This window comes from Varanus komodoensis, unplaced genomic scaffold (genome assembly GCF_004798865.1).
Source record: "Varanus komodoensis strain SLA01 unplaced genomic scaffold, ASM479886v1 scaffold10, whole genome shotgun sequence".
NCBI lineage: Eukaryota > Metazoa > Chordata > Lepidosauria > Squamata > Varanidae > Varanus > Varanus komodoensis.
In genome coordinates, this window is record NW_025335269.1 from 27,855,620 (window position 1) to 27,867,676 (window position 12,057).

At 49.1% G+C, this 12,057-nt stretch overlaps 1 protein-coding gene across 2 annotated transcripts; it reads right to left on the reverse strand.

The window, feature by feature from the left end:
• Positions 1-1,799: 1,799 nt before the first annotated feature.
• On the reverse strand, positions 1,800-11,475 carry KBTBD11 (kelch repeat and BTB domain containing 11). 2 transcript variants are annotated; one of them, XM_044417766.1, is made up of 2 exons: positions 10,753-11,475; positions 1,800-10,491 (listed from the first exon to the last, which is right to left on the reverse strand). In XM_044417766.1, the coding sequence occupies exons 1-2, from the start codon at positions 11,467-11,469 to the stop codon at positions 9,382-9,384; spliced, it is 1,827 nt and encodes a 608-aa protein (XP_044273701.1). In that variant the 5' UTR covers positions 11,470-11,475; the 3' UTR covers positions 1,800-9,381. The 2 variants fall into 2 exon arrangements, with proteins under 2 accessions (XP_044273701.1, XP_044273691.1); XM_044417756.1 differs by having other exon boundaries at positions 1,800-11,475.
• Between the last annotated feature and the right edge of the window lie 582 nt (positions 11,476-12,057).

A 12,057-nucleotide genomic window follows, 5' to 3' on the forward strand; every position in this document is an offset into this window, starting at 1 on the left:
TGTTGGCACAGGAGCCAAGTTGCCCCAGCAGCTGAGCATCGGGTAACAGCACACACAGGAGTCATGGGCATGCTTGGAAAGGAGTAGCGGCGCCAGGTGATGACGTCACGAGCCGCGACTCGTCCGAGCTTTCACATGGCTGGTCAGTGTGCTGCCAAGGATGGATGGATGGATATTGATTGATTGATTGCAGTGTTGGCACTTTGAGATAAATAAGTGGGTTTTGGGTTGCAGTTTGGGCACTCGGTCTCTAAAAGGTTCACCATCGCTGGCCTAAGCATAAACCGATGCTCGTGCAGTGCAGCTTTGATTGAACGGGCAGCAGTCCCCGACCATTTTAAACGTGGAGGGAGCTTTGGGGAACTGGAGAAACTGCTGTGGATTGTCACATCAGGGATGCCAGAGCAGACTGGCTAGCCCAAAGAGGTGGGCAGGGGGTGGGGGTGAACAAGGCTGAGCAGAAAAAATAGCAGAGTAAAAGTGCAGAGGGATACGAAAGAGTGAGACTTGAAGTTAGAAAGGGGACAGCTAAGAGAAACAGAATAAGGGGGTGAGCGGGAGAGAAAGAGCGAGGTTACAGGCCAAGAAGGGAGAGAAGAATGCTGGGGATGTAGAAGGGAGAGAAATAGCTAGACTATGTATAGTGGCTAAAAAGCTGGATTTTCATAAATAAGTATTTACATATATATTCATTGCTGTGGATATATGCTAGTCCATATACCCGTTTTACAAATGGTGAATTAAAGAGCTTTAGGGGTGCCAATGCACCATGCGTTTGCTCCACTTTGCAAGGTTCATTGAAGGGCCCCATGGCTTCCACAGCACCCCTGAGTGCCATGATGGGAAAAGAGCAATTTGCTGCCCAAACTGGGCAATGTGGTAGCAAAACTGGGCAGTGCAGCACCCTAACCCACCAGCACTTTCCAGCAGCAAATCCAAAAATTTCCCCACTGAACCTCCAAGTGTTAGTGATGTTGGGAAGTGTTAGTTTGCACTAGTGCAAGGTCTTAGTGCAAGGCATTCTACGCTTAGGAATGAGATGCTAGTCACTCTCTTCAGCACCTGCATTGTAGCTTCAGGATGGCTTCCCTTCTCTTCCATTTTAGCTTACTGCAGAAGCAAGGACACCTAAGAAATAAGCAGACGAGACCCTTAAAAGCTTAGATTTGAATATAATTTTCTATAGCAGTCCATCAGACTGTATTGGTGGCATTGCGCTGTTGGCTTTTTTGACCTGTTGCAACGTGCTGCCCTATTCAAAGAGCTCATCTGGCTTCCAGCCAGCCCTGCCCCCCTCCAGGACGGAAGAGCTGAAGCAGAGTATGTCATCCCGGTCCTCCAGCCAGCCAGCCAGCCAGCCAGCCAGAGCAGCGTTCCATTTGCTGTTCTGATTCTCTGCTCTCTATCACATGTAGTCCTCATGGAAGGGTGGGCTTGGACAGTGTACCCCCTCCCTCCCCCAGGCCTATTTAGGAAAATGTGTTCTGTGATTCTGCAAACTTCAGCATGCCATCATCTCCCTCCCGTTTCCCAGTGGCTGTGTTTTGGCTCCAGGCCTGCCAGCACTCACTAATTGAGTACACCATTCAAGAGAACAATGCCTACTTCCAACTTTGTAAAACCACAGGCTGTAAATGTTCCATTCCGGCCGGACTAGCAAGTGCCTTCCAAGTACGATGGATTTATCCTAAAATCTGACACGGAGCGCAGCTTTCTTCGGTATGATATGAGAATGCACAAAATGTATGAAGCTATGAGACAATTAACACACAAATAAAACACGCCGGCCAAACACAGGCTTCCATTATGAAGCATTTGCTTTCTTCTTGTATTTATTCCATTAGAGCATATGCCAAAGTACAGAAAAAGCTTTATGGAAACGTTTGCCTGTGCATTTAAAAACAGACTGCTTACAAATCACACTTGCCCTGCATGTAGTTTGCTTGCATTGTGCAGTGTCCAAAGCATTTGCATTAATCTGTGATAAGCGGCGGCATCAACATGTTCACTCAAGAAATGTATTCAGTCTTTCCCACTAGGCATACAAAGCACCAAAGCACCTTGCTGAAACCTTGCATGTCACAAATGCTTTCCTATTATTACTGCTTTAAAAAAAGGAAGAAGAAACTTAATGGGAGGGCTGAGGGGCAAGAACCAACTCATCTTAAAATTACTATTTTAACTATATTGGTCATGTATTAAAAACTGGCTGGAATGTGCTGGAAAACAGGTCAAGTGTTCAAAACTGGTTGGAATAAAATGGGACTCGTGATGGTAAACTTTGGCTGCAGTCCTGCATCCAATTAGTCATGTGCTAACGGTCTTTTTGTTAAGAGTCCCCTTGGCTTGGAGGCAGTGGGGGAGGGGGGTTTTAAGTAACTCTGGTGATCATTGCATAGTTGCCCAGTAGATACTGCACAGGCCAGCATGCAATGTTTGTTGGAAAGAACTGCTGAAAGGGGCTTGTCTAGATTGCCTGAGGGAGCCGAACCTATCATGCATAGCACGATCATTTATATTTCCAAACCCAGAAGAGGCATTGGTGAGCTTCAAACTACCCATCTACATTCCCTGGGGTTGCACCAAGCAATATAAACGTATGAGAACAAATGACACTGCCAAGCAGAGCTCTGAGAAATCACGTCATATTTTGAAGCTTTGGTGAGAAAAGTCAAGAACTTTGGAGCCCAGATAGTTTTCTCTTCGGTTCTTCCAGTTCTTGGAAGAGGAACAGACAGGGAAAGAAAAATACTCCAGGTGAATACCTGGCTACAAAGGTGGTACTGACATGAGAGATTCGGGTCCTGGCTGTTAGAGCAGTACGACAGCGGACCCAATGGCCTGGGGAGGTTGTGGACTCTCCCACGCTGGAGACATCCAAGTGGCAGCTGGACGGCCATCTGAGGGGGATGGTTTAACCTGCCCTGAGCAGGAGGTTGGATCTGATGGCCTTCTTGGCCCCTTCCAACTCTACTATTCTGTGATATGGGGGAACAGTTCTTTTATTATACAAGCACAGTAGTAGTACAGTTACAACATCTTATTCCCCGCACGATTGTTTACTAGTTGTGCAAACAGACAGAGGGAGAAAGCCACACATACAGTGCAATCTAGCACATGTCTATTCAGAAGTAATCTTCATTGAGTGTCGTGTCCAGGAAAGTGTGAACAGGATTGCAGGCTAGATTTCTTTTCCTCTCCTATTTGCTTTTGTCCCCTCTGATGGAGTCTCAGCACCGAGTGATAAACTTATTGGAAGATATACAGTGTAGGAAAACTGCTGAATTATAAAATACAACTTTTTATACTAGGTTCTACTAGGAAAGTTACTCCTGTAGATTTTTTGGAGGCCATTCTGTTTTCTAACTAAAAATGCCAATTTAAAATAAAAAAACAGGTCTCACCAACCCAGGTTACAGGATCAGCACAAGCCATGGTGGCTTGCTGTGACTTTCAGGGTGTGCCAGATGCAACATACATAATCACCACCTGACTACAATTTGTTGAATCCACCAAACCTGGGGCAGCGTGGCTGCTTGGAGGGTGAAGGAGACAAGTGGGGGTTGCTTAGCCCTCCAACCTGCCAGGCTATTCTGGTTTGGGCGACACAGTAAACCATGTTCAAGCAGTAATTATGCAAATTGCACTAGCACCCCCCACAATTCACATCAGGCCACCATGGCTTAGTTGAGCCTGCTTATTTGGAATGCGCAAACCAGCCCTGTGTTCAAAAGCTCATTCCCGAGAAAGAATGGAGCTGAATAAAACTTCAATATGTGGGGTAAAGGCAGAGTACAGATACACACAAATATTTTAAAATGCATTTCGATTCCCTCTGAGCACACAATTTACACCTTCTCTGCTACCCCAGCATATATATATAAATCTGCGTGTCTGAAGTTATTACTTCATATATCCAATGAAGAGTAGTTTTCACAAAAGCGTAGCATGGAATAAATTTGTTCATCTTTCAGGCAGCTGTCCAGTTATGCTAACTAATTCCCATCAGTCCCAGCCAGTACAGTGGCACCAGGTTGGGAAATGGTACGTTTAGGTGTCTCAAGAACCTATGTTGTTCTCCCTTATATAACTGCTCTATGTGCCTGTAAAAATTTAATAAGACAAGTCCTCTATCTTCCAGCACTGGACTAAGAGCTAATATTCTATGATTTCATCCCATGGTGTTGCCATGACACATGAAAGGCTCAGCAGTGCAAGATGGATCATTCCCTTCCAATTCTCTCTCTCTCTCTCTCTCTTTCTCTCACACACACAGCAGTCCTAGCAACATGGTAATTTTGTGGGAAAGTCCTATGGGACAGGCCCCAATTATATCAAGCCTGGCCATCACCTGTCCCCTTACCATCTCATGTTCACCCCAGTTCAGAATGTGCGGGCTGCTACATGTGCCTGCAATGCTTCTAAAATGGCAGCATCACTTCCTGTTTCCCCACTTTGCTCTGCTGTCACTGTTGGCACACCAGCAGCGGTTCTGTGCAGGCACACGACGTCCTGGGACTGGGACATGGCCCCCTACATTGTGCCTCTGTAACAAAATCAAACTGTACCTCACCAGGGAGGGCACAGTAATCATGAGCCACTTCTGAGCTGAAAGCAGTTCCTCTGTCTGCTGACTAAAAGCACAAGAGAGATACTCCTTCCCCAGGAATAATTTATTCTTTTAAGCCGATGAAATTGTATCAGGTGTTTATTGATAAGGGGGTTCATTGTGCATCAAATACTCATTGATGCACAGTGGTTTTATTCATTAAACAGGTGTGATTAGCATCTTCCCCATTTTATTTGTTGCAATCTCTGTAGTTCAAATATTGGGTCATTCTTTTCTCCAGCTACTCTGGGGAAAGGTGGAGCAAACAGAATTTGTTCAAAATAGTGCCAAAACAATATAAACAGATGGCGTGTAATTCCCAAGTTAGTTTTCTATATGCTGAGAATGTATGGTGGGAAAGTTTGCTGTTTATTCATTGGACTTTCAGAATTCAAAGCACCACACGCCTGTGCATGAGAAAAAGACGGGCACCAAACAGGAAATCAGTTTAGAAGTGTCCCATATGTTGCCAAAAGAGCCAATCATCTGGGTGTGATTATGCACACATCAAATAAAGGAAGCTGTATTAAATGGCTAGTAATTAAGTACAGATTATAGCCCTGGGAGCATTCACTTGTGTGCTTAACTTTAAATTCAAGGAGGATGCTGTTTTACCAGGACTGAAGGATTAGAGCTATACACACATTTTTGTATGCACATGAAACAGCAGAAATGCAACAGTAATTGGGAATGTTTTCCTTCCGTCTGTTCAGTAATGTTTTTTATTCACAAATGCTTTGTGATGAAATTCACAAAGTGTATTGCAGGGCATGGTCAGTTTTAAAACTATGTGAGATTTTTAATCATTCTATACATGAAATGATTGCAGTAACTTCCAGATTTTGCTCAAACTGCACAATTAAAGCTGCAATCTTGAACGTAAATTCCATTGAATTCAATGGGACTTACTTCTGAGCAGACATGCATAAGATTGCCCTGTTGAGATTCATGTCTAACTGGACTGTGAGAAAGAAATGGCACCATTTGCTAGTTCCTTACTAAACCTTCCCAAAAATGCTGCATCAGGCTGAGACTTGAAATAGTCAGGAAACCACATTTCGTCATTTCTTCCCCCAAACTGTACAGCACAACAGAGCTGACTGTGTTATTTGGATGTCTCACAAACTTATTCCATGGACTCTAGATAACTTCTAACAGGAAACATCTTTTTGCTTCTGGCACACACACACGCGCGCGCCCCAAATGTTACTTGAGCAATACAGAGCATTCTGAACTTGATCAGATGCTTGTGTGTGGGCACAGATCTCATCATTCTGGGGATCATCTATTTCACTCCTGGGAACTTGTGGGGGCCAATCCGGCCCGTTCCCTGTAAATGCAGCTGCTGTGCAGCATTCGGAGCACAGAAGACCTAACCAGGCAGAAGGGAGGGAGGCAACATGGCGCTTCTGTACAAGGCATGCCCTGGGCTAGATCACAGTTTAGAGACGGTCGTGCCACAGGTGGTCTTCCAAATGTTGTTGAACTACAACTCCCACTGGCCAGCACAGCCAGGGAGGAGGAATGATCTGAGTTTGAGGACCGCGTGTTCCACAACCCTGATCCAAAAGGTGTGATTATAGCCAGCTAGAGCAGGATGGTACCCTAACACTGAGCTTTTCTACCTGAGGCGTGCATTGTGTATGCATCCTCACTCAAGGGAGTCTGTGGGTGCTTTAGATGGGAATGACATCTTCCAGGGCCTCTCCCATACTTTTTCATGGGGGAGGGAACAGTTATGGGGGAAAGTCTTGATATTCTGGGGAATGGCTGAATGAAACCCTAGAATAGTTGTGGAATTCCTCTATACCAAAGCAGAGTTATGTAGGGGAACATATAAGGCAAAGAGGAAGGGAAAAAATGTGTGCAGAGGATCTAATCTTAATCCCACAAAGAACCCAGAAGCCAGAGTAAAGTGGCAGGCTGAAAGCTCATCTTGGAAAGCTCATGGTCATGGTTAGAGTAGGCCTACTGCAATCAGTGTGGCTTCAGTTAAATGTGGGTTGCTCTCAATGATTTCAGTGGGTCTGGAAGCCTGAATGTAACCCATTTGTTTTTGTTTTTTTTCAGATGGCATTACCTTGCAAGCTCAGAATCAAGCCAAACTGACTTTAGTGGGGCTTACTTCCAGGCAACAGAGCAATCCTACTTGCCCCAGGGAGAGATGATTATTGAAGAACTGGCTTTCAAGCCTTCTAGGTGTTTACCCTTTACCCTTCTGGGCTTTTGCTGATGTGGGAAGCATGGAGTTTTTGCTCTTTCAGGTTCTTTTTGGCCATTTTTGTGTTTGAATTCCATACCGTTGCTTTAGAAGGGAGGGAATTTCTCCACAAAAATCACAATAACTATAAATAAATAATGTGTGATTTTTTTTTAACTCCATGATGGCTTTTACTATAAAATCTGCTGCTTTCCTTTGGAAATAATGCATGAGAATGTTACCTTTTCACTAAAAAGTGACTGTCTTCTATGGACATTCTTTGAAGTCAAGTTGTCATATGCATTAAACAGCTTCTTCCCGCAGTAAAGTCAAATGTATGCTGAAGTATCATTAGGATGATGATGATGATGATGGGAACTGCCCTTCCCGATTGAAAATTTCAACAAGGCTTAATGGAACATTAGTTCCTGCCTCCTATGCATGCATACAGTAGGAGAAAGAAGACATCTGTACAAACATCCCATATTCCCATCTTTAGCAGAAAGGAACGGCCAAATGGCTATACAGGAAGTGTGCACTGACCTCCCAAACCTTTACTGCCCCGTTGCATATACAGATCTCTGGGAACCCGCACAGCTGTACCAGAAGTAGGGAGCCAGGGCCCCACTTGCCATTCAGGAGCACTATGCCTACAGCATAAGTAGATCAAACGGATAAGATCTCTCTTAAAAATGATCCTCAGAACTCACATGCAACACAAAACATCCAGGTTTCGCTGGTTAATCCGAATGTAGCAGAAGCACACTCTTTAAAATACGCTAGTTGGAAAGCTGAAACTTAAAGGCTGAAAGGCAGCACAAGTGCTGGAGAGCCAGGGTTCTACATTGCTTACAGCACAGAAACTTAAGAGTTTAGCTTCTCACAAGTGTACTGGGTGCCCTTGGGCCCATCATTGTTTGCATGTTGTAGAGAAAAGGGAGGGGAGGACCTTGCAAGAAGGGCAAAAGGAAAAATGGGTTTCAAAACAGAATGGTCAACTGGCCTAGTACAAGCCTCCTCTGTGAACCAAAGCAGCTCTTTGGGTACAAGCCAATGATGAACTACTTCTCAAATTTTAAACTGACTGAAAATATCAATTTCATGTCCAGTCCATGCAACATGGAAAGCAGTATGTTCTAACTGCCTGCATGTAAGAAGGTATTTATTTCTCCAAATGTGTTGCCTTGGTAATTAGTTATTTCAAAAATTGGGAAGAAAGCAGAAGGTATATGACCTCTATATATTATGAACGATGAATGAATTATTAAGTATAATAAAATCAGCCTTGCTGCTGCTAGGGTAGAATGGAAATCACCTTGTCCATCAAACCCCGTCTTCCTTCCTTGTATGAATAATGGAAGAGCTCTACCTTGTTAAAGGATTCTGGACATAAAAATGAAATATTACCATTGTGTGCATTAGTTTCAAGTAAGCCACATTTGGTTTTCATTGACATGTGTTGCTTTGCAGTTAACTTGAACAAATAAAACTCTCCTCTCCTAATAACTCGCTGGTATGTTCATTTTAGCCAATTTGCCAGGATCCAAACATGGGAGTTACAATGCAAAACCCTGACTGAGAAACATCGCCAGAGTATGTCAGGACCAAACCCAATTATAATATTTCTGATAGAGTGTGTTTAAACGAAATGCACACCTTAAAAAAGAAACAAACTTGGAACTGAATAGATGCACTGATGTCTTTGTTTTAGCTTCCCTCTATTCCCAAAGTATGTACATGTGGGAGAAATTTAATTTGTTTCAAACCTTTAGGTCTGGCTTCTGTTAAATCGTGTACTCTGGTTGTAACTTCCTGAGGCTGTACAATACCATGTCTTCAATAAAGATTCCATTAAAGTTTTAAAAAGGGTAACAAATACTGTGACCCAGATGATAGTCCATGGCTTCTAACACAAGAAGTACTGTTTTGACTTCCTAAAAGGTATACTGAGCCCTCTACTGCTTGCAGTTCCTCACCCCCACTAGCATCCAAGAGGGAGAAGAAACCCAAGAGGAGATGGTGGCAGAAAGATCCCCTTTTTCTAAGATGTCTATGTACAAAAAGAGCCACTCTGTAACTGAAAAGCCTTCCAAAGCTGCTGCTTTCCCGAATGCTACATAGTTCCAGAATACTTCTAGACTGGAAAGTGGCACAGATATTGTACAACATTTAACCTACTTTAGCCAAGCTTCCACTGGCTGGTTCTACAAGTGCCAAGAGGTGAATTCCTTCCTACATGAAGTTACACGAGAAAGCTTTGGACAGCTACAGCCAGCTAGTCAATGCTTTAGGAGAAACACTGTAGTAATTTTCCATGCATGTGGAAGTTAAGGACATTTCTGACAGTGCCCTTCTGTTCTGCTTCTATAGTTCTAAAACAATCGCTAAAGAACAGGTGATTTTCCACCTCTGGTTCTTACACTGCCTTTGGAGCCCCGATCGCCATTACCACTGAATGCTGGAGTGCATGCGTCTTCCCTTGGTGGGAGCCCGGCACGGCCGACAGCAAGAAATGGGGCATGGTGCTGGTTGAGCTGCATGCTAACTGGCGTTCCCAGGACCAGGCCAGGTCTCACAACACCAGAGGACTCTCTGGCTCCCCGATTTTCTCTTTCTCTGGCAGGATAAGCACGAAGGGGAGAAGGATGCCCTTCGTGTCATAGGGTGCTTTGAGCAGTTCAGTGTCAAAGGTGCCCTTGAGTCCGCCATCCGCCTCCACCTCGCCATTCTGGGACAGGTTGAAGCACAGCATTCCCGTCCGGTTGACACAGTAGATGGTGCTGCCCAGCGCCGCACAGCGGAACGGCTGCACCGGGCTCCCGGCGGGTCGCAGGGACGAGCACTGGCTCCAGTGCTTGGCCACGGTGTTGTACCGGAAAACTTCCACCCCAGCTGCCTGACCTTGTTCCCCACGACCGCTGCTCACGTCGAAGCGGTAGATGAAGCTCTTGTAGGCCACCATGTCAGCCGAGCGCCGCCGGCTGCTGTTGTAGGGGCATTCCTGCCATTCATTCCTCCGGGGATCGTACTTGAGCAGACGGTAGAAGAGCGACCCTCCGGACACATAGATCTCCCCGTTGCAGGTGGTGGCTTCGTGTGCCACCGCAAAGGCTCCCTTAGGCAGGGGGGCCACCGGGCTCCACCGATCTGCCCGGGGGTCATATTTCTCCACCGTGAAGAGGCACTCTCCCCCCACAGCATAGAGGTAGCCATCCAAAGCCAGAAGCTTCAGCTGGGAGCGAGGCTGCCCCATGGGCTTCACCTGGCTCCAGGCGTCAGTCAAGGGGTTGTAGCAAAAGACCTTGTCGGACAGCCTGGCCCGCTGGTCCCCTGGGGCCGTGGAGATGCCCCCAGCCAGGAAGAGGTAGTTGTAGAGCACGCACATGGCGCACCCCTTGGCGTTGGCCTCCTCGGGCAGGCGGGTGAGCACCCTCCACTCCCTGGCAGCCGCCTGGTAGCTGTAGAGCAGGTAGCTGCTCTCGTCCAGGGACACCACGGAGGAAGGGCTCTGGGGCCGGCTGCTCTCCCGGCTCTGCGGGCGGCTGCCCGCACTGAGCCTCTCGAAGGCGTCACTCACCTCGGCTACCAGCAGGCAGGGCTTGCCAGCCTCCAGGCGGCGCTGCAGGATCAGGTCCCTCTCGGCGCCGCTCAGGCGCCCGTAGACGGCCGGCTCGCGCAGCACCTGCAGGTAGTGGTCGCTCATGAACCGGTAGGCGGCCTCTCGCAGCTCGGCCAGCCGCTGCTTCTTGGCCAGGCAGAGCAGCTGGTAGCAGTTGTCGAGGCGGAGCTGCGCCCGCATGGCCTCGGCCGCGCAGTGCAGCGCGCACGGCATCTGGAGCACGCGGGCGCCGCTCACCACCTCGGCCAGGTTGTCGTGGCGCACCTCGCCCATGCGCGCCGTGTACACGTACTCCAGCAGCAGGCGCAGGGCCCCGTAGCTCACCCCCTTGACGCGCAAGATGTCCCGCGACGAGCGCGCGCGGAAGTAGTCGCTCTTCGCCGCCAGCACCGCCTTGTGCGCCCGGATGCGGCGCCCGGACACCTCGATCACCAGGTCCGGCTCCTCGTCCGGCACCTGCGAAGCGCACGGGTCCAGGTGCTGCTGCTGCTGCTGCGGAGGGCACGGCTCGCCGCCCTGAGCGGGAACGCTGAAGGAGCCGGGCGCGGACGGCTGCAACTGCTCGCTGGCGCAGCCTCTCCCGCCGCCTTCTTCCTCGTCCTCCGACTCGGACGCCGCGTTGTTGATCTCCCACTGGCTCTGGACCACACGGCTACTGCTGCAGGACGAGGACGACGGGGAAGAGGCGGACGCGTCGACCTCCGGCTGCGGGGCTTTGTCCGCGTCTCCGCCGCCGCCAGCGCCGCCGCCGTCGGGCGAACTGAAACACAGCGCGGAGCTGAAGCTGCAGGGCGCCTGCAAGGGGAGCTGCGCGCCTGTATCCGCGCCGCCGCCGGGCTCTTCCTCTGCCGCAACGCGCCGCTCCATGGTGGCGAGCTGCTCGCCGCTGCCCCTGGCCGCCACTTCCCCGTCGGCAGCTCTCCCTGGCGTCGCTAGCTGCTGCTGCTGCAGCTGCGTCTCTCCGGGGCGCTTCTTTGCCTCGTGGACTTGCCCATTCTCACCTGGAGACACAAGGACACAAGACAGGGCTGAGTTCTCCATAAGCGCGCCGGCCGGCCGGCCGACCGGCCAGCCTGCCCGCCAGCCTTCCTTCCCTCGCTGCCTGCCTGCCTGCCTGCCTCACGCAGGCACCTTTTCCTCCCACCGCCCTCCCTAGTGCCGCTTTGCGCAGCTCTGGAAGCGACTGCGCGGAGGACGCTGCCTTTTCTGCTCGGATCGGCTTTCTTGGCGCGCGGTCAATTTCCGCACTAGTTCCCCACCCGCCGGGCTTTCTCTCTTGGAGCGAGGCGTGGCGGCGGCGGCGGCGGCGGCGGCGGCGGAGCAGCAGCAGCAGCAGCAGCAGCAGCAGCAGCCAGAGCCGCTCACCGCTGAACTTTTGAACCGTCCGGGAGGCTTTTGGTTAGCTGCAGCCCCCGAGCGGCTCGAGCTGCCCGGTCGCAGTGTTTGATCAGGCCGAGCCTCCCTGGGTGGCGCTTGGAAGATGAAAGTCCAGAGCTCTCCGTTCCTGGGAAGGAGGGGCCGGAACAGGAGAACAGAGAAGGGACCCTCCCACCCACTTCAAAGCACTTTTTGGCACCCATGGCGTGCTCGTATTTTCCCAGCGCATCCTATTCCGCTTCCTCCTCACCA